Source organism: Haemorhous mexicanus, chromosome 8 (genome assembly GCF_027477595.1).
Source record: "Haemorhous mexicanus isolate bHaeMex1 chromosome 8, bHaeMex1.pri, whole genome shotgun sequence".
Lineage (NCBI taxonomy): Eukaryota > Metazoa > Chordata > Aves > Passeriformes > Fringillidae > Haemorhous > Haemorhous mexicanus.
Window position 1 is genome coordinate 27226091 of NC_082348.1, and position 21756 is coordinate 27247846.

The window sequence follows — 21756 nt, forward strand, 5'->3', positions numbered from 1 at the left end:
CTTCTGAGTATTTCTAGTACAATGTTGTCTTCTACTTTCTTCCACTCTTAGAGCTTATGCTCTTAATTTTTCTTTACTTAGTAAGTGCACAGTTAAAAATTTAAGTGCAGTAAAAGCAGAATGAAACCTCAATCAAAAGGTCAAGGATCCAAACCCCAAGAGTTTGCCAGATAACTCTGTATCTCTGCTATTCAGAGACACAGCCAGTCATTGCTGCTTGGAAGTTTATGTGTGTGTTAGTAGGAGGAGAAGAAGGAAGGTTAAGGTATGTGTGAAGTAAACACAAGCTGCTATAAAGCAGTTCAAGTAGTGTTGATTCATCAACCATATGAGTGGGAGAGAAAACAAAGAGTCTGTGGCAGGTACAGTGGTGCATGGAGAATAAACAGCAACTTCAGAGCACTAATCTTAGCCGCCTGCAAACAGGAAGACTTCTGCACTTTAGGTGGTTTAATTTCTCCCCATCTCTCATTTAATGCTGTTTTGTTTGTTTTCTGTAGTCAGCTCGTCCTGCAGGACAGCTCAGTTAGTGTGCAAAATCAGTGACTCGAGTTACATGCATCAGTCATCACGTACTCCTTTTGATAATATTTTAAAAGAGGACTTCCATGAAGGTGAATGGATGATGCAGTGATTTGTTTTTTGGGCTACAGCTGGATAGATTAGGTAAAACTAATTTAGAGCTCTTGGAACCAGCACTCGTATCTTTGTGTAACTCTAGATTTTACTAGAAAGTAAAAGCTAAAAACAATTCACATGAGCTGTGGTAAATACAAAATAGGAAGGGGCTTCAAAATAACTTTATTGACGTTGCAAACTAAATGCAGCCTACAGTGTTAAATGTGTTTCCTATTATCTGCTAATGTCTGTTTTAATAAAACAGTGGGAACTAAATGGTTGCTTCTTAATCAAAACCATGATTTCCTAAACATAAGCTATGTGATTCTGTTACAAATTGCCACATATAGATCTACTAGGTCAAACTTTTTTCCTTTCTCATAGAAATAAATAAACAGTAAATTAATTATACTCTCTGGAAGATCAAAGTAATTACAACCAAAGACAGACAGAAATAAAAAGTTCTCTGGAAAAAAAGAAAAAAAAAAGAAAAGCATCAGGTTGCTGAGTGCATAGCTAATGTTTAAATAATATAAGAAAGTGAACAATCAATAATTTGATATCATTAGCAACAGATGTAAAAGCTGTACACAAATGGAATTGTATCAAATCTCAAGTAAACATTCTCAGTGTGCATTCTGTTGAACTCACTGAAAAGACAACTAAACTACTTATGCTCATAATTGTAAAAAAGTTTTCAGTTAGTTCAGCTCAGAATGTCAATTTTGTCTTGTGTCAGCTGATGCTAGAATAAAATTCTGCTTTAATTTTTTTTCTCCTGCCCTGCCCCATCCCCTAAAGGTTTTAAAACGTTCACAGTTTACTCAGCAGCACGAGAGTTGGTGTACAGCCAGATTTGGGAATTGTCAGGTGTGAGGATGGAGGCTTTTTGTCTCCTCCTGGCCCTGGGTCTGCCACTTGGGCTGTGTGTGAAGGTGTGAGGGAGATTATAATGGGATGTCCACTCTTTCCAGTCTCTCTGGGATACATGTATATATTTAAAGAAGAGCTTGTATTGAAACCAGTTAGAATGGAATGTGTACAGTGGTTGGGAAACAAAAGGCTTAACAGTTCTGTGGGCTTTTTCCCTTCATGGGTGTCTGTAATCACTTGAGGTGGTAATTAAGCTATGTAGTATCTGTTGTAATTTTGTTCAAAATATGCACCATGAATTAATTTAAGATTGCTCTATGAAGCCTCTTTTCCCCTTTTTTATTTACTTTTTTTTTTTTGAGGGATAGAAGACCTTATAGTACAAAGTTGTGCATACATGACAAAGCTTAATTATATTTAAACCTGCCTCATTGAAGAATCAGAGATCCCCCTTTTTTACTAAAGAATACATACTAATAAATGGCAACTATAGAACAATGGCTTATTCCAGTGGTTCTCAAGCTGCCTTTCTCCTGCCCAGTCCCACAGGGATGCTTCTGCCAGTCTGAGAAATGCTTGTCTGATTTCTCTAGAAGCTGAACTTGCTGAAGCTGGGAGAAGGCATTTAACATTGTTGAAATGCAGGATTTTAATAATTGCTTCAAAGGTTTGCATTGGTTTTAAATTTGATTAACAAACAGATACAGGAATAAAAACAACACTTTGTAAGTAACTATATACATGTGTGTATATATATACATGGGTATGTATGGAGAGAGGTATTTCAGAACTTAATCATGCAGTTCAGGTAATTCTCAAGGGATCAAACTTGTACCAGTTACCTATTTGTGTCCCAGTGTTTTGGGTTCAAAGCATTTAAAATATTTTTTAGCTCTCTTTCTCAATAGCTATTTCACTTCAAAGTGTCATGCTTTCTATTTTTATCAGAAGGACTATCACTGTATCACAATTCTTTCACAACTGAAAATCTTAACTGGTGTGAATATTTTCTTTTTGCCTGATGACACAACTTAGCTTAGTGGGAGGAAGTTAGAAAGGCAGTGGGAAGAAATAAATACATTGTGGACTTAAAATTAAAAAGACATACTTTTTTTGTCTGCGTATGAAGAACATGTCATCTTTGCTCCTGCCATCAGTGTCTGTCAAAATATAGCTTTCTGTGGATGTGAGCTTTGAGACTGTGGCTGTCTTAAAGTTTTTGTGGAATGATGAGGCTTTTCACTTTAAAGGAGGAGGCCTCAATTATTTCTGTTTCAACAGATCAAGAATGTAAGAAAAAGCTTTCATAGCTTCCTTAAATTGAGAATCTGCTTTGGCTCCTCTTTGATTTTTCCAATATTACTGATTTGTTGTTTATGTGCTCTTTTATTCTTGAAAGTTTGTTTGCTTACTTCCAATAATGGATAGACTGAGCAATCTGTTTCTCTTTTAATGTGTTCCTGGAGGCCAGTGTAGGTTCACAGAGGTTAGAAACATGATTTAGAAAGGCTCCCAGCTTTCTTATTTCCAGGCTGAAGGAACTGAGGATTGCAGCACAGTGATAATGCCAGTGTGAGCCTAGGGAAAACTGTCATTATGTGCTTGAGGAAGAGTTTTTAATTGTTCCTCTGAAACAGATGTTGTGGAAGCCTCATGAAAAGGCACACCAGATCTTTCCCAAACAGTGTTTCTGACTTTTAAAAATACCCTTTTTACTGATACATGCATGTGTATTTACCTCTATGTAAGTAGGGGGCTTTATATATAGTGTGTATTTATATACATTTATCTTGATCTTTTGCAGAAATGTTGTTTTTTAAGGAAGTGCATTTCATATCTTGTTTGGGTATTAGTTGTGGCTTTGGCACTAAAGCATTTAGGGTTGGCTGTGGGGCTCTTGACATTACTGTAACTTCTCCTTTGCTTACTTTTATACTCCTTACTATGTATTCATTTCCCTAAAACCAGGCCTTTTCTCACTTTTTTAAATAAAAAAGAAGGAAAATAACATCAATCACAGCAAACTTGTTAGCATCTAGGTAACATACATGACCTGAAGATCATCTCTTGACTTGGGGACATGCTCTTAGTCTGTGGCCTGCTGTACTATTTTATGAGGAGAATAGTTCATCAGTTGTCACTAATGATAAGGAACAAGTAGCCTCTCTCTTTAAATATAAGTTAAAAGTGTCAAGAATCAGCAAGAATTATAGACCCTTGACTGCTGTTTTCCCCACCCCCATTAGCATTTTGCATTGCAGCATTGCCTGTGATGTTCAGTGCCAGTTTGGGGGTTTGTGCATGTGTCTTGTTAAAAGCCAATTTAGCTGCTGCCCTGTGTTCAGGGGTGTATGAGTTGTGGCCCTCTTGGCTATTCCTGTCTGTAAAGAGAATTAAAACACACCCTTTGGGTTTATTTCTTGAATTAAAAGTAATTTTTATCTTAGGTAAATGCATATATAAATCTCAGCTTTGCAGAATATCTTCCTTGGCTTGTGGCTGTTTTGGGGCAGTGGCTGTCACTGCTCACAGTGCCTGTGCTGTGGCAGAGGGTGGGTGAGATTTGCTGAGTGGCATCTCCTGTGCCTGTCTGTGGCTGGAGCTGCAGCCAGTGCTGCTGTAGGCAACATAGGCCACACAGTAAAGACTGGAAGCCCTTCTGTGGAGAAGCTGTCCAGCCACTTGTCCCATGTCTTGCTCAAATGATGTCACTGAACTTTTTTTTTTTAATGTCTCCTGTTCCAGTACTGTGCTTTTCTCAGTGAGGGCCAGTTGTGGGCTGCAGCTGGGACATCTGCCCTTCTGAATTCTTAGTAAAGAATGGTCATCTCCATTTTTCTAAAAAGAAAACATGTTTTTGTTTTAACCTTCTGAATCTCAAAATTAATTTTATTTCATATTTTAAAAAAATTATTCATGTGATGCCAAACAGTGACATGTTAGCTCAGAAGAAAAGTTATTTTTACAAAGTAAGCATTAGTGCAGATAAGCTTCAAACAGGAGGATAACTTGAAGCTTAGGTACAGGCAAAGCTTTCCTATGTGAAAAGCTGCACAGTGTCTCTCTGATCCCATGGATTTCATAGAATGTGTAACTCCAAGAGCAGAATGGCATTCTGTTCACTTGAAATACCTGAAGAGTTTGTATCTCTGACTTAATGATGCTTGTGTTCTGTCTCCCTCCCTTCACCATCTCTGACGTTATGAGTCAGGAACACACACATATGTATCTCCCAGAGGGATTGCACAATTGCCTGGTCATCTGGGAGGTTTGGACCTCTCACAAAAGATTGGATCTACTGTTGACAATCGTTTGACAGGAAGGGAGATACTTTTATATCAAATGGTAACATCAGTCTATCTAAACCAATACTATCTGTGTTTCTGTCAGACTGTTCTAACTAATGATTCTGCTGCTTCTCCTTTTCCATTTCACCTGACTGGGTTAGAGCAGCTGGGCACTAGAACACCTTCAGTATCAAGGTTTTCTCTGCCAGATGGATCTGGCATGTCCTTTTGACAAACAGTGATAACATGATTATGAAGAACTGAGTTCATACTTCTATGTGCCTTTTGAACCTATACAAAAAACCCAAAAACCTAAAAATAAGGTGATGATGCTTGTCTTCTGACAGGCATCTTTGGAAACAGTGCAGTCCAGGGAAAGCCCATGTAAAGAATATGACTTCTATGCTTAAGCTCTGGCAGAAGTCATGTTAGCATCCCTGTGTTCCAAGGGATGACTTAGAGCTAGTCTTGAGGATAAGGGTGAGAATGTCAGCTGCACACAGAGGCTCAGCAATGTTAGTACACACTGCTCAGTTTACCTCAGATTGGTGATTGGTGGTTAAAGGCCCACTTTTAATGATGATTCTAAGTAAAAAAAATAGTGATTTGTGCTTTGGTGGGAACTGAATGGTTTGCAACTCAACAAAGAACAGACAATGGCCTTTCCTGTCTGTTTTCCATTAGGCTTGGATAAAGGCCTTTGCTACCCACAGCCAGCGGCCAAACAATTTCTGTAAGTGCTCTATAGCTATTTTGAGGTTCTGTGCTGTCCTGCAGGAGGGGGAAAGGTTCTAAAAGTTACAGCTTCTTATCACATCTGCCTCTCTGGTCAGCCTGCTTTTCTTCCAGTCCTGAGTGCAGGAACAAGTGGCCTAGGCAGAGATCAGGCACTGAAGCCAGTGAATGACTGTGGGTAAATACAAAGATTAGATGCTGACTGAAAATGAGACTCCTCAGATCAGCCCTTTGCACTGAAGTGGTTAAGTGGGCTGTGATTAAAAGAAATAAGTAATTATCCCAATTACAGATAAAAAGATATGGAATTACCACTTTAAAAGCACCTCCTGTGCTCTGCAGTGGTTCTGTTATTTACAAAGTGGTAGTTCATAATTATGCAGCAGAAGCAAGAGGGCACCTCTGGGTGCAGTGCAGCAGCCCTGTCTCTCCAGGGTGGAGCTGGTGCTGTGCTTTGTCCCCCAAGCATGGCTCCAAAGTTCAGGTCTTGCTCCAGTGAGCAGGATGGTGCTAAGCCAGGAGAAATTGTGGGAACCTTTCTGTCTCAAGCTCAGTGCAGGGTATACCAGAGTTCACAGAGCTCTCCCAGCTTGGCCATGACCACTGCTAGAAATGGCTTTTATGATCACCAGGTTTTAAATAATAAATAAAACAAAGAAGCGAACTGAAGCACTGGAGAGCAGCCCTGGGTGGTGACATCCTGTCACAATTGAAGCATGGCAATTCTGCCGGCTAGTAACTTATTACAAAACGTTTCTTTACCAGCTTCTTCTTACTCTGGGGCAAAGTGCCTGTGTGCCTGTGGGACTGAAGAGTTCCGGACACGCTGGGTCATGGATGCTGGCGGGTCCTCTGTGTCCCTGCTTGGGCTGCAGTGCTGGGAGACGTGTTACACTCTTGCTCTCCCTGCTGCATCCCTTATTGTGCACAGGAATTTGGTTTCCAGTGCTGTCAGTCAATTCAGTGCCACGCATAAGCCCTAAATGCCCCACGGGCTGTTTGTCAGAATGTTCCTATTAACAACTCAGTGCAAATAAAGTGTGAGGGGAAGGGAAGGTGGAGAAATAAATCTTATTTTAAATCTTCTGAGCTGGTTTTATTTTAAATGGAAAGTTGCATGCAGACCACCCCAAGCTATTGTGCTGTGGTCTGCGTCAGCTGCTTGACTGTGCAAGGAAGACTGGGCTAGAGGTTAAGAGCATCACACAGGGGAAGGGTGCACTGAATTCCTTTTGTGCTGGATCCAGGAAGTTTTAACTCAATATGGAGTTGAAATACATTGACACACATGGTAATCATTATAGGACGAGAACGGAATATTCAAATACAATAATCTGCTGCTCCCATTCAGGGGATTATGTTGGTTTGTGACTCTTGTAGAGGTAGTGACATGTCGTAGGGAGGTATAGAAAAATGAAGGGCAGATGCTATTCTAGACTGCTCTCAGGGCTTATTGCTGAGCTTAGCACAGTACCTGTTGTCTGGACACAAGTCTCTGCCTACCTAGAGATGGGCTTCAGAAGAGTGGGTGGCTCTGCAATATGACAGTGCTGTTGTACTTGGTTTAAATAAGCTCTTCAAGCAAAGAACTGCAGAATTGTATACCAAGTGAGTGATGCAGAGAGAAAATGAAAACACTGCAATGTCTTTTGCTGTGGTCACACCACAGATGGAGGTAGGTAACAGCCTCCTGAACCAGCTTTTATTTAACTACCACAGGCATTGCTAGCAGAAGTAGTTTATCAGCAGTACTTGAATGTAGACAGTACATATTCATGGAACCCCTTCCTTCCCAGTAAGGTCCTGCTGCTCTCTCCTCACATATTTATATTTCAATCAGTACAGCTTCATATTCCAATCACTGCAGGACTACAAGAGCTCTGAACATATCCCCTGTAATTGGATATGAACATGGGAAATGGAGGATGCAAATGTAAAAGCCATGTCTCAGGAAGATCTGAGGCTGAATGCTGGGGGCAGAGAGGCTTTGTGGCTCCTGTTTTCCTTTCTTAGAGCATTGCTGGCAAGCTGGCCTGTGTCTCAGGACAGTGCCACTCTCCATCTCCAGGGTGTTTCAGTCTTGCTCCTGTTCAGCCCTGCAGATTTTGTAACCAATCCACAGTTACCAAAGAACAACAGGGAATCAGATACAGGCAGTGTGTTAAAGAAGGAAAGAGTCTTGAGGAGTTGAGTAATGCACATTTTTTCCATTCAGCGTAACTGCTAATGGTAACCTTTTATTACTAAAGTGGTCAAAGTGACTAGAATCTGGTTTGTTTATAGGGAGTGCATGTGTGGCTGTGTAGTCTAATGTGATCAAAAAAGGAAACTGATAATAAGGGGAAAATATACCTATGGAAGCAAGTCAGGTGATGTTTCTGTGTAATTCCAAGTAGCACTGCAGAGATTAACAGCCTGGCAGCCTTTTCATCTTAAACTTTATTTTTATAGGGGTTTATAACTTGGCATTGAAGTCAAGAGTGGGTGGAAACTTGGCAAATGTGGTTCAGCCCAGAAAGTGAATGTTATTTATATTTATTTCTCACCAAGTTTTCAAAAACACTTGGTTACTGTTTTTATGTTCTAACAAGTAATAATTTGTTGGTTTCAGTGACTTATTCTCTGTGTGCTCCTCAAACTACAAATAGTTCAGAACTTTTTCAGCTCTTCTGAAACTTCTAGCGGAAGGACTCTTTTATTTTTAGGGTTGTCAGTGATGTAGCAGGATGCTCCAAGTATTTCATTACACTGAGGAACAGCTTTATTCTACTTACACCTGCAAGTAGCTGTTGTACCTTTGGACTAATTGCACTTGGCTAGCACCAATGTGTATTTAATGGCATTACTCAGGTGGAGGCTTAGTGCAGAGAGCCTGATGGAGGTGATGGTATTGCCGTGTTGGTGAATCATCTGTGTTGCAGAACGTGGTCTGAGGCTGTGACAAAGCAGCCCCTCCTCACTCCCCTGCCCACACCTCTGTATTGATGATGGGTCCACCCCTGGAATTAGCACTACTCCTGTTTGCATATTTCACATGGATTTCGTGTCTGTTCCTGAAGTGGTATGGAGCTTTCTGTGCCTCATTTCAGGGAGGCCTTCTGACATCATCAGGAGCAGGTTTTGAATAGGGATTTTCAGTATTTTCAGCAAGATGAAACATTGCATTATGTATCTGAGAGCATGTGAGTAACACAGCAGAATGGTCGTTTGTTGACAATAATATTTGTGTGTCACCCATTTTGCATTGCCTTTCTTAGTTGAAATACAAGTAAACACTTACTTAGAAATTCAGTTGGGTTTAAAAATTAGGTTTTGTGGAAAAGTGGAATTCATAGCTTTCTTAGTAATGAATTTTTATTTTGAATTTTTAAAAGCAATTATTTAATAGAATGCTAAAGGTTTTGTGGTGTTTTCCTTTTAAAGAATGGGAAGAATGAGTTAAAATTTCTTACAAGGAAATTCTGGCTATTAATTCACCTAGTTGTAAAATTCAGTACTTGTGAAGTTCCAGAGTGGCAGTTCTAAAATTAGTAACTGTGTGTATGTATGTGTTCAGGGCATGACCCTCTCTGCCTTAGATTAACTCTGGAAGGTGAAAAGAGCTGTCTTTTCTATTTAGAAGAAAAGAGAGCAAGTCATCAGTAAGCTGTCATTCTGGGTATTAACTGTGTAAAGCTTCAAAGCTTTATATAGATTCAGGTTTTAAAAAGAGTTCAAAACCTCATACAGTTGTTAATCATTACACAAGTTCTAACAGCATTATGACTTTTCTGAATTAAATTCTATTTTCTTACTTGCTGAGACCAATACAGGGATGAGGTAGTGGTTTTCTATGATGACATATTTCTAAACACTTACAAATCAGATCAATATAAAAATGCCTATTCAATTGCACATAGGGAGACTTATGGAATCTGCAACCTACTGTAAAAGGACTTCTGATTGCTTAAAATTACCTGGGTAGGAGTTATATTTATGCACTTGCTAAACTTAATTTCAAAGTTCAAAGGGTACTTTTAGAGAAAATTTAATTTTGTGATGTGTGCATTTAGTTTTGCAGTTACCCAAAAAGATACTGTGATATTGCTGACACAAGATGTTTAGCAGGAACAATGCACATCAGTATATAAAACTACAGTATATGCATTTAGTGTGTACTGTTTTAATTTTTTTGTAATGTGATGTCACTTAGAGATCACTGTTGTGCTACATAAAGTTTTTTTGAAGGGAGTAAAGGCACTTTCTTTCAAGTGGGCATTTGTGCAAAGTGCTTTAAAGCTTCTGGACAAATTTATGGCAATGAGGCTTTGGCTATAGGAAGCATAGCTTCAAACTTGTCTCATGTGTGAATTTCACTGTTTTGTAATATGCTTTCACACAACCAAGACATGAGTCTGCTGTGGTGCACCTGGGTGAGCTGATGGTACCAGCAAGGTTTATCCACACACAGTGCAAGGTAGAGTTTATGTGGAAAAGATAATAGTTGCCAAGTTTGTGATGAGAAGCAGTGCCATGAACTGCACAGGGAATGGCCTTGTTTCCATTTGGTTTGTGTGAGTGGATACCAATTTGAGTTTCTTTCCTTTACCTAGATTCCAGGGATTCTGAAACACTGACCACTTTCAAAGGTTAATCAATTTGCTGTGACAGATTCAAGTGGTAGTAACGGTATAAATTGAAGTGTCCAAGCTTTTTTCCTTTTAGGAAAGGAGGCTGGGGAGGATACCTGCTGTTGGTTTATAGAGAGTCTTCATGAGCTGTGGCTGAAGCCTGGGAAGTCTGAAAGAATGTTAATTATTATTCTTGTTGCTTTTCTTTGTGTTTCTTTTGCTTATGTTTCTATGATGCTTCTATGCAATTGTCGACTTACAAAGTAAAGCAGGTGCTGTTGTTTGCAGTCACCTGCAATATAATCCTTGCCCTTAGTGCAAACTGAAATGACAGCAAGCTAATTTTTCTCTTTTAACAGTGGAAAGAGTGGAAAGAGAAAACCTTTCAGACTATTGTGTTCTTGGTCAACGTCCCATGCACTTACCAAATATCAACCAGCTGGCAACTTTGGGAAAATCTAATGAACAGTCTCCTCATGGCCAAATTCACCACAGTACTCCAATCCGAAACCAAGTGCCAACGATGCAAACCATGATAAACCCTGGGCTCCTGTCTCCTCAGCTCAGTCCACAGCTGGTGAGGCAGCAGATAGCCATGGCCCATCTGATAAACCAGCAGATTGCTGTCAGCCGACTCTTGGCCCACCAGCACCCACAGGCTATCAACCAGCAGTTCTTGAATCATCCACCCATCCCTAGAGCTGTCAAACCAGAGCCATCAAATTCATCGGTGGAAGTCTCTCCAGATATTTACCAGCAAGTCAGAGATGAGCTGAAGAGAGCCAGTGTGTCTCAAGCTGTCTTTGCAAGAGTAGCATTCAACCGCACACAGGTACCAATTTCTGTTCTATAACCAAGGAGGGGCAAAGCTGTGGCTCTTGTGGGGCTGGATGGTTCTTGCAGGTCAGGGCAGGGGGCATGCCATAGAAACAGGTCAAACCACTCTCAGTCTTTTCTGCAGTCTCTTTGTCAGTTTTGAACCAGGCTGTTTCTTCCTGGAACAGCTGTTTGTTTGGCCACTCCTGCGCCATTACTCCAGCCTTGCTCTCTAGCAGTCGTTCAGCTCATGGGAGTTCTTCCCTGAGCTCCTCTCTGTTGTTATAAACTTCCACATTTGCCCCTGCCTGGTTGCCAGGAAGAGGTAATAAGAGACTGAGAGTCAGAGGTGTTTTTGGGATTCCTTCTGACGCTTCCTCAATTCCTTCCTGTGATGCCCCAGCTAGTGCCAGAGGCTGCTCCCACGATAATTGTGTAAGACAAGTGTGCTGGGAAAAGTGTCTGACTTTTGTAGCAGATTGTGTTTGTTTTCATACATCTGACACAGGTTTTCTCACTCACCTAGTGAAATGCAGATGTTGAAATGTTTGCATGCTAGTATCTGCTTAAGCCTGGCACATGGAGTACCCAGGGTGAATGGGTGCTCAGAAAGACAGGCCATTTACATTTATCCTGCAGGATACAACATGTGGTCTCTCAATTGTGATACTCTGTAGCAAGGCTTAAGAAATGGAAAGTGGTTTAATATTCAATGTTGGTACAAATTCCTTTTGTGTAGCTGGAGTTGTTATTTGAGGTAAGATTCACCAGCAAAGGAGGGAAAGGGGGAGTGTATATCTCCAGGAGGTCTGTCCCTTGCCCCATACAGTGCCTTCGTCTGTTCTCCTAGATTAATGATTTTCTTTGGCACTGCCATTTTGGAAATGCCATGTTATGAGGGAACTAATTAAAGTATGGAGCACATTTTATTACTTCCCTTCTTCCATTAAATTCATAAGATGGCTGCACTCAAAAAAACACTTGAGTTCTGGGGTTAGCCTTGAGGATATCAAATGAAAACTGCATAGGAATGTATGAGTATTTCCTCTTTAAAATGCTGCTTTTAATTTGGAAAAGGTTTTCATCCCTCTGGGATCATAACCTGTTGTATATAAAGCCTGGTATAATCAAGGTGGATGGTATTGACAGAATGACAAATTCTGAACTGGAGCGAGAGGTCAGCTATAACATTGCCAGTGAGGGTTTTGTCACTGTCAAGGAACAAGAAATTCCCCTTTAGCTACACTGGGATAGCTGGGCTGGTAATGCCCAAGTCTGCTATTAAATAAAAGGCTCATTCCCCAACAAGAAAGGTATTACCTGCTTCTTAGCCCTCCATCCTGAGTAAATCGATGTACATCCTGATTGCAGAGCAGGCAAGTCTTACAGCATCCATAGAAGATTTGCTCATCTCACAAGTGTTTTCTTAGTCCACAGTGCCCTAATACAGAAGACCAGTGGTCTTACATACAGTGCATCATGTCCCCAGGAGCCATCCCTGTAGCAAAAGAGTGTAGATACATGTTACATTTCCATATTCTCAGCTGTTAGTTATAACTCAAATTAAGCTCCCCTCACATCAGGAGCTGTTCAGGGTATTAAGAAGAGGGGCTCAGGCAGTCAGTATTGCACTGCATAATAGAAGGTGTGGGATATTCCCACACATCTCTGGTGGAGAAGCAAACTCTGTAAAAGGCACCTGGAGTGGAAATTCAAGTCTACTCTGACCTCCTTGCATCCCCCGTGCTGCCTCTGAGGTACAGAGAGGTGTGTTTTTCTCTCTAGAAAGTTTTGGGGTTGTTGCATTTTACAGAAGTGCCAGCATTGGAAACTGGAGGTCTGTTGTTTCTCCTGATGGTACCAAATAATAGATGCTGTGTGCCAGCCAGCTAATAATGGCATTAATCACTGCATTACAGGCCACTGCCTAATCTTCCTTCGTGGTAGCTCTGTGGTGCACATTAGCCTATAATTAAGTATAGCTTCATGAAATATGTACTGTGAGGCTTGTTTAATAGATAAACTATTCTCTAATTTATTTTAAAGTCCAATGACCTACATACTCAATGCTGAAAAGCCCCTTCTTACTAACATTATTTCTCCCCTGAGACCTTCCATCTGAGCAAATCTGTTAAATGAAGTAGAGGAGGCTTTGATCCAAACTAGGCTAAATCCATTGAACAAGTGGCTGACACTTGTATGTGTGTGGGAGGGAGAACGTGAGGAGGGTCAGAAGATGGAGAGATGAAATTGTATGACTTGTGAAACATCCAAATCTTCCTCTTGAAGTTGGAGATACATAACTGAAGACAGCAATATTTGCTTATACCTGTGGCCATGTTGTCTGCACGCATGAAAACAAGCACTTCAGGCTGTGATAAGTTCTGTACATTTCCTGCATACACAGACTGTAGAGGGTGAGGAGGTTTTAGTGCACAGAGGGAGCTGATCTCTCTCCTTGGTCTCCAACAGTGCAGTGAAGTCAAAAGGCTGTCAGTACAGTGCAGTACTGGTCCAGTGCAGGCTGGAGTTCTCAAAAAACGCCTACCTGGCTGAAGCCTGCATTGTCTTAACATCAGGATGACTGCTAGGTGATGGGTGGCCCCTGAAAGCATGCATTGGCCAGTGGAGATCCTCTGAAATGGGAGGCAGGACAAGGGGGCCTAATGGCCAGGGCTGTGAGCTTCTTCCTGGAGAATACACACATGGAGTTTGGCCCATGTGTGTATGAGTCCTTGTACCATCCTGCAGTTTATTGTCTCCTAATATAGCATTCAGATTGCAACTAAAAGGTTGTAATAACCAGAACTTGCTTATTGCAGGTTGTAATGTTTTGATAAATTGGTAGGTGATGTTGGGTACAGGAAAAAGTAGGACTAAGATGACTATTTTAAAAGAAATGCATGAAAATGCACCTTGTGCTTTGCTAGAAAGCTTTTCAGCATATCTGGAGGGGCTGAAGTGATCCCACTCTTCAAAATACAAACTGGAAAATAGGTAATTTGAATCCTGTTCTGCATAAAGAAAATGCACATATTATTCTTGTCCTCGTTTGCTCAGCGTTCCTCTTTGCTGCAGGCTCTTGGAGCTGTAGTCAGGACAGTTTATTGGGCTCTTCATAAAGAGTCCAGACAATTTAAATCATTTGATCAGTGAACTGCTGCTCTCCTTGGGAGTGCCCAGTGGACTGCAAAGCTTACAGACTGGAGGAATGTTTCAGTTTGTATCTTTCTCTTTATTCAAGCATCTTTTTTTTGCCAATGTTGTGATACAATAGCCAGAACTAGTAAAATGTTTGGGCGAGTGGCCAGTGCTTGTTTAACTGAACAGCCTCTGAAACTGGAAATATTCTTGAATCTGAGGCTTTTTAAATCAAGTCATTGTGGGGCCAGATACAAAGAGATCTGGATAAAAACACCATCGTGTCCAGGCTGCTTGTAACTTTCTTCCCAAAGAGCACTGCTCCCTCCTTCCTGCCCTGAGTAGCTCCGTGTGGGAGTGTTGGCTTCCCAGTCTGCAGATGGGAAAGCAGCACACACCCAGCTCAGCTCCTGCCTGGGTAGCTGGTGCCAACCACCTTTCTTTGGATCAAAGGAAGTAACAGCCTGAGGAGGAGGAAACTCCACCAGCCTCAGATGTAGTGAAGTTTATGATGAAATCAGCTGCACTGATCCTCCGTGGTCAAGGGATTTGTCACACCTTGGCTGCAGGTGTGGGTTGAGGCATAGAGGAATATGGGATTGATGCTTCGTGTTGCCCCAACTTCTGGTGGAACTGCAGGCAAGTCCAGGGTTCCACAATGAGGAAGAAGGAAATAGCTCTTAGAGGTGCTCTAAACGTTCTTCTAGGTGCTCCAAACCCTCTTATAGGTGACCAGTGACACCTTTGGGGGCATACAAAGGTGTCACTGGTCACCTCTAAGAGGGTTTGGGGGCTCTGACAGCAGGAGTGTGGTTGCTAAGGAAGTAAGGCTGTGGGTTGTGACTCCTTGTTTTAATTTTGCTTTCTTTGGCAAAATTCCCTCAAAGGAGTGGGTTCAGAAAAGAGTCCTCTACAAGGCATTAAGATCAGAAATATGGTTTGTTGAAATAACTGACTCTTCCACCTCTATTTGCTTGTGAGCCAAATCCTGGACAGAATTCCTTTTGCAAATAATTTTCCCTTTAACTCAAATGAGAGGAGCACAAGCAGCTTTAATTCTCTGCCTGGTATCTGGTGAGACAGTGGTGCTGCATTCATCGCTATGGTGTCTGCCCCATTGTGCACAGACTTTCAATTAGCCAGGCTTCTGGTTTGGGGTTTTGGGGGGAGTTTTTCTTGGTTTTTATCCTCATAGAAAACTCTGTTATAGCATGAAACCCTTTCATGCTGCCTGCTTGTTTTATTCTTGGGTGTAATGTGGCACAAGCAGTGTTCTGTTGTACTCTCAGGAAAGAAGGCAGTCTGTAAGGGAAGTGCTTACTTTAATAAATTGCAGATTTTTGGTACATGGGATATTTGTTCCAACAGTGGGTTTTGCACTGCCCAAAATTTCAGTTTCAATTAACTTAATTGTATTCAGTAGGCTGAATGAAAAGATCTTAAGTAGCATGTGAGTCAGGCTTTCAGAATGAGTGCTTGTAGGAGGTGGCTGTTGCCTGCTCAGCTGATGCACAGGAGTGCTGAGCCTTGGAAGCAAAGGCACAGATCTACGGTGTGCACAAGCTGTGTGTCTTTGCTCATTTCCCAGCATATTTCAGGATAAAGGTCTGACATGCATGTCATATTAATGGTGGCACTTTGTGGCTGCAGGTGGTCGGTCTTTCTCCTCCTCCTTTTCCTCATACATCCACATTCAGATCCACATGCAGATCCTGTCTTCCCTCATAAAAACAGATACCATAATAAAAAAGAGGCTTTATTAAACTAATGCAATAAAGTCGTTTTCTTTGAGGATTTAAACACTTCATTTTTAATAATAAAAATCAAATTGTCATTGTTGCACCCTGTAGAAGTTTTATTCAAATCAGCCTCTAAATGCTTTGTGCCTAAGCAGCTCTCTCCTGAGATGTATGTATTTTAGCATTAGTTAAATGAGTTTAAGAACAAGGCTCATGCTGTAGGCACTGAATCTGGAGATCAGAAGATTTCTTCTAAATGAAGGACTGATGTGAGGTGTACACTGAAGTGTACTGGGTGACTGACTGTTGGTCTCCCATTCATGGAGAGTTAGTCTCAGAGTCCTTCAAGTTCTGAGGTTTGTTAAACTGGTATAAATGTAGCACCATACATTTTGACTATTGAGAAAGAAGAGCTGGTCAGGGAACAGGGTACAAAAACATTTTTGCCTTTTGGAAATGGTGACAGAATGGATACGAAGGTGCTTGGTTTGGCTAACCACACAAAATTTTCCACTGATTATCTAAAGCAATTTTGTTCAGCAAAATTGGACTGGACACATTGCCAGGATAAGCATTTCTGATAGACTTCCAGCACTTCTGCTTCATATTCTAGCTGGAATTAGGAAGAGATGCAAGGGAATGGAAACAAAGCAGTGAGCATTTGAAAAGGAGCTGAGGTTCCAAGAAGCCTACAAGTACTTCATATAGAGGCTCTTGGCAAGTGCTGTGTACTTAGAGGCAAAGAGAAGTATTTCAGAATTGTTGAATATGTCTTGTTTAGCCCAGAATACAATACTGAAGGTGAGACCTGGAGTAAATGCAGAGAGGCAGAGAGATGTCATGGTAAAATCCTGCCTTGACATGAGAAAAACGCAGCGGGTAGAAATGCTTTATTCCTTGAAGGGTTGGGAGAAGCCAGTGCTTCTGCTGCAGAGCTCCTGGACTGACCTGCTGTCTCCAGCTTGCACCTGCAAGTAGCAGACAGCTGTAAATATAAATGGTCATTTTAGCCTGGCAAAATCAAGTTTGTTTTTGTATGCTCAAGGTACAATCATGATGTAGTTTGGTAGAAACGTGTAGCTAACCAGGGGTTCCCTGGGTGCTGCCTTCCATGCTGGAAACAGACCTTGTGTGCTGAGAGGGGACAGGTTGACATCACTGACCTCTAAGATCCAGATGTTGAAGTAGAATAAATCTCTACGTTTTCTCATCCTGCTCAGGGTCACATCTATCCCTGATGGAAAGCAGAATAGCTTTTCTATTGAGACTTGTCAGTATAAGTGCAGGGCTTAAAAGTACTTGGAACTTTAAGCCCTGCAGAAGCAATATTTTTCTGGTATTTCAGCATTTTCTCTGTTGCTCTTGGCCATAGCTGAAGTATGGAGAGGCACAAATAGACTGAAAGTCTGAAGAAGTGTTTATGTTTTTTCAGTCTTTCATATATATAATTTCCTTATGCAGAACATATAAACTGAGGTTTAGCACATTAGTTGGGTTTATTTAAAGTTTTGCCTTGGCCAGTGTTTTGATTGTCCAAAGCCTGTTCTGAACCTCTTCAACATCAGTGCCTGGTTTTGTAGTCAGATGGTTTAGGTTGGTAAGAGGGAGAGCATGACTTCCATCCGTGTCATTGAATGTGATGTCTGTGAGGCCCTGTCCAGTGCTTGGGAGTCTCTGCTGCCCTGTGGCCCTGGGGAGGACACGAGTCCTCAACTTGCACTCCAGCAGCACGGCCTTGCCCCCAGCCAGATTGCTTTTCAAAAGTTCCTGTTGTGAAATTGTCCTGCCTTTGGTCACTGGTAGTGCAGTCTGCTGTGCCACTGAGATCTCACTGCCACCCTTTCCAGGCCTGAGCAGCCCTTTGGGAACAGGGCACAGAGGCTTCACTTCCCTTCTGTGTGCTTTGGTCAAGCCTGTGTGTGTCTCAGAGGCTGCTCAGTTGGTCCACTGGGTGTTGGAGTATTCCACATGGAATAACATTTGCTCTACATTGCACTGCATCATCTCTCAGAAACTGCTTAAAAAAAGATTAGGTGCCAGTGAGGTTTGGGTTGTTTGTCCTGGAAATGCTGTAGTTAATAAAAATAAAAGAAGTTCACAAATGGGGTTTCATAGAAAAATGCAAAGCAAACCCCTGTGACAGTGACTTTGCTGGCCTGAGGGGACTGCTAGTTTGAAAAAACATGGTCAAAATTACTCCTGCCTTAAATAGATTCAGTGACTTTTTTGTTTTGATTGGACATGTGCTTTTTTCTCCACCACAGGTATTATTTTCTTAAAGTCAATTATGGATCCAGTGTGTAATTTTAAAAATAGTGCAAGTTCCAAGGGTAAACCAGGCTGTGCAGAGCCCTTGTCTTAGGGTGATCACACCCCTCGTTTGCAAGCACAGCCTGTGTGAACATTCAACTTCATCAGTTGCCTCTTCAGCAGCCGGTTTGAAAATGATGCAGAGGAGTGGAAAAGCAAAGATATTATCAAGCTGCATGTCCTAAAATGTATCCTGGGAGCTGTGTTCTATGTAGAAGATCTGTTTAGCTATTTAAAGTTATACCGAGACTTTCTAGTCCCTGAAGATGATCTTTTAGGTTTGCAGAGTTGGTTGCTCTGCAAACTGCCAATTTTTTTATTTTTATTTTTTAATATGCGAGATGTAAGTAAGGCGGAATGAGCTAATTTAGCCAATGGAATTTTATAAGAAATCTGTGAATGCTGTGGGTTTCCCTCCCTCACCTCCTCCAGCAGAAACATAATTTGGAGAAATGAAAACAGTCACTGGCTGGCTTTAGGGCTTTCTCAAAAATAGAAACAGTAGGGTTTGTCTGGCTGGGTCAGTTTCCTCACCACACACCTGGTGTATATCACTTTAAAAAATGCATTATGCCTCATTAAATTACAATTAAATGAAATCATGATCATTTGTTTTTCTGGAAGGAAGATGTTTTGCATATTGAAAGCCTAATTTGTTGCAGGTGACAAAAAGGCTGAACAGATTATTTAATATCACTTTATTTTTTATAAAGTTGCTCACTGGTTAGTTTGCGTATACTTCAGTAGCTCAGAATTATATTATTGTCAACGTTATTGCTCTCAAGACACTTTATTTTATTATCCTCCCCTATCACTCAGCTATCTGCTGCTGCTGTTTACCACTGTTGTTGTTTATCTTCAGCTGCAGGAGGACACGAGATTTGTCCCTCGTGAGTCAGTTTTCTTATTAGCTCTCCTGCTGTTTACATGGTTCCTGAGCTGCCAAAGCACTTAGAGGAGCTGCAGAAAAACCCTCTTGGCAGCCAGATTTCCAACCTGTGGGCCTGGAGTGGGGCACAGGGAGCAGGGCTCACCCCTGCCAGCAGCTGCCGTGTTGTGGTGCTGGGGAAGCAGCAAGTTCCCCCTGGAGCAGGTGCCTGCCTTGGGAGGAGAGGCTCCCAGCCTGCTGATGGAGCAGGCGTGCTGCAAAGTACATCCTGGAGCAGCTCAGGCTGAGACCCTGATGGGAGCAGGAGTGCAGGCACCAAATCTACCCCATGAAAAGATGTTAGTGGTGATAAATCAGAGCCTGCAAGCACAGGGGTTGGTAACTCAGGCACTGAGCTACATCTTAGTGCTAGGAGCAAGCCACTTGTACCTGTGAGCCTCTGATTTACATACAGAGTCAATGACTGCATGGAAAAGTAATTGCTGGCATGCTTTCACATATGTTTCTGCTCTCCATTTTTGAAATTGGACCATAAATTTAGTGAGGCTAAAATGGGAGGGAGAAAAAAACTGTTTCAGAGTCAGCTCCAGTAGCTTTCAGGTCCCTTTCTTTCATACTAAACTCATTAATTTTTGAAGTTGAGTTTTTCTTTCAAAAATAAGTTTTATATACATATCCTTTCAAAGACACATGGAATTAGCAATTTAGAGAATCAATGGAACCAATATTTCCTTTATTTACTTCATTTAAAGAATTTTTCACTGACTTTAGGGGAAATTTTAATAAGGACTTGCATTGGTCATGCAGGTTGTGGCTTCAGGCTCCTGTATGTACTTTTTTGGTTAACCTCCCCCAGCCTATGAGCCTTTCAAACTTTAGAAAGCTTTTCAAAGTGTCCTTAACTTCTCTGAGAGGTGGTAAACCCTGAAGAAGAAGGCAGGTATGAGCATGCAGTTGGGTTGAGGTCACACAAGATACCAGAGGACTGGCCCAGCACTGCTTGCTCTCTGCAGAGAGCAGACCTTTTTCACCAGCCAGCTTCTCTCTCACATCCCACTTCTGAGTGCTGCTAACCATGCCTCCATTCCCAACTCCAGTCCTTCTGGTGCCCACACTGATCATTGCAGAAAAATGTAATTGGGAGTGTCTCAGCTTGATTATGTAGCTAAGGAGCTGAAAAGATGGAGCCTACTTTCAGGTTGTGTGTGGAGCTTGCTTAGAGCACTTGTGGTATAAACTCTGTTGAAGTAGAGGTTTCACATGTGTATTTTAGTACAGGTGTTTAATAGCAGATAAATGCAGGTACAGATATGTCATATGTTGGCCAGTTGGTTTTGACAGTAAGGCTGGTAAATAAGGTCAATATATACTAAAAATGTTGGTGTTTAGTTAATTGGCCAACTGTAGTGGTGGTGCTTTTAGCAAGGCTTTTTGAAGGAGGCTGTCTGATATGGAAGAAAATAAATGAAAACCAAATATTACAGGGCTGGGGATATGTGGCTGCTTTCTAGTAACATTTTCCTGACAAGAAGGGAGTAAGCCTTGCCTGTCCTTGGACCCTTGCCTGGGTGCTGGCTGTGAAGTAACTGCAAAACACTCGTGTCAGCAGCCACAGCAGGGCCGTGTTGGGGCCTGCAGGGTCCCTGTGCTGCTGAGCTCCTCTCCCAGAGCAGGCCAAGGTGAGCCCTCCAGCTCCCACTGGGATTTCACAGGGCTGCAGTGGCCAGCGTTCCTGGGAGCCTGCAGGTGATGGGAGGGGAGCAGGAGCGGTGTCAGATGGCTCAGGGAAGCAGATTGGCAGAATAGCCTTTTGAAATAATGAGCATGTTCACAGTAAGTTATCATTCTGATATGTTACCTTAAGATGTAAGTGGCCTTGATGGACACAAAAACAGGTATCGTTCAGAAATTTGCTGTTGCTGCTATTTGAAGTCCCAATTTGTGAAGTGTAAGATCTGAGGGGATGCCTGGGGGAAGCTGGTGGCACACACTGTGTCCTTGGTGGTTTCTGTGGGCCCTGATCCTGACTTGTGTGCTGTGCCTTTAACTTTTGGATAATCCGTGGAACTATTGGGTGCGAGTGCGTACTCTTACACATAAATTTAATCCCATCATTAAGCCTCTTTTAATGACATTTTCATGTCTCCAATTCTTTTTTTTTTTTTTTACTCTTTATTTTTTAGAAATGCTGTGTAATGGCTTTTGTAAAAACTAGAATTAATATGGTGTTCATTCACAGTTGCAATGTAAAGCCTGTGGTATTTTAAAATGAGGCATGAGAGAATGGGTTAAATCCCTAAAGCTAGATTCTAAGGTTTTATTATTGCTTCATTTTTCTCCTTTCAGAAATGATTGTCCAAACTGAAGTGAGCGGACTGTAACATCAAAACCCAGCCAAACATTTTTCTTTATAAACCTCCTGTACTGTTTAAATGTCGAAACTAAATTTACCAACCTTGGCAGATTTGTCAAAGATGAACAGGATTGCCAAGCGTTCCCAGCTTCAAGTAAAAAGAGAAAAAGAGAGAGAGAGAGAGAGAGAGAGAGAGAGCTCTAACAGCTCCTAAAATATTTGCAGCAAGCACCTGGTGATAACTGCAGTTTTTTCTAACCAGTGCACCTACCTTCCTATCCAGCATCTCCATACTCAGAAGCTTAATACTGTGCCAGAATAGGACAGTCCCAAAATAAACCCCAGCCCCCAGAAGACAAACACTTTCCTACAAAATATCCCCTCA

General features: G+C 41.6%; 1 protein-coding gene across 1 annotated transcript in view; it reads left to right on the plus strand.

The window, feature by feature from the left end:
- SATB2 (SATB homeobox 2) overlaps positions 1-21756 on the plus strand; it is a 126586-nt gene that overhangs the window by 64810 nt on the left and 40020 nt on the right. The window contains exon 7 of the mRNA XM_059853355.1: positions 10483-10955. Within this exon, the coding sequence (XP_059709338.1) occupies positions 10483-10955 (473 nt within the window). The remainder of the gene's footprint in view (positions 1-10482; positions 10956-21756) is intronic.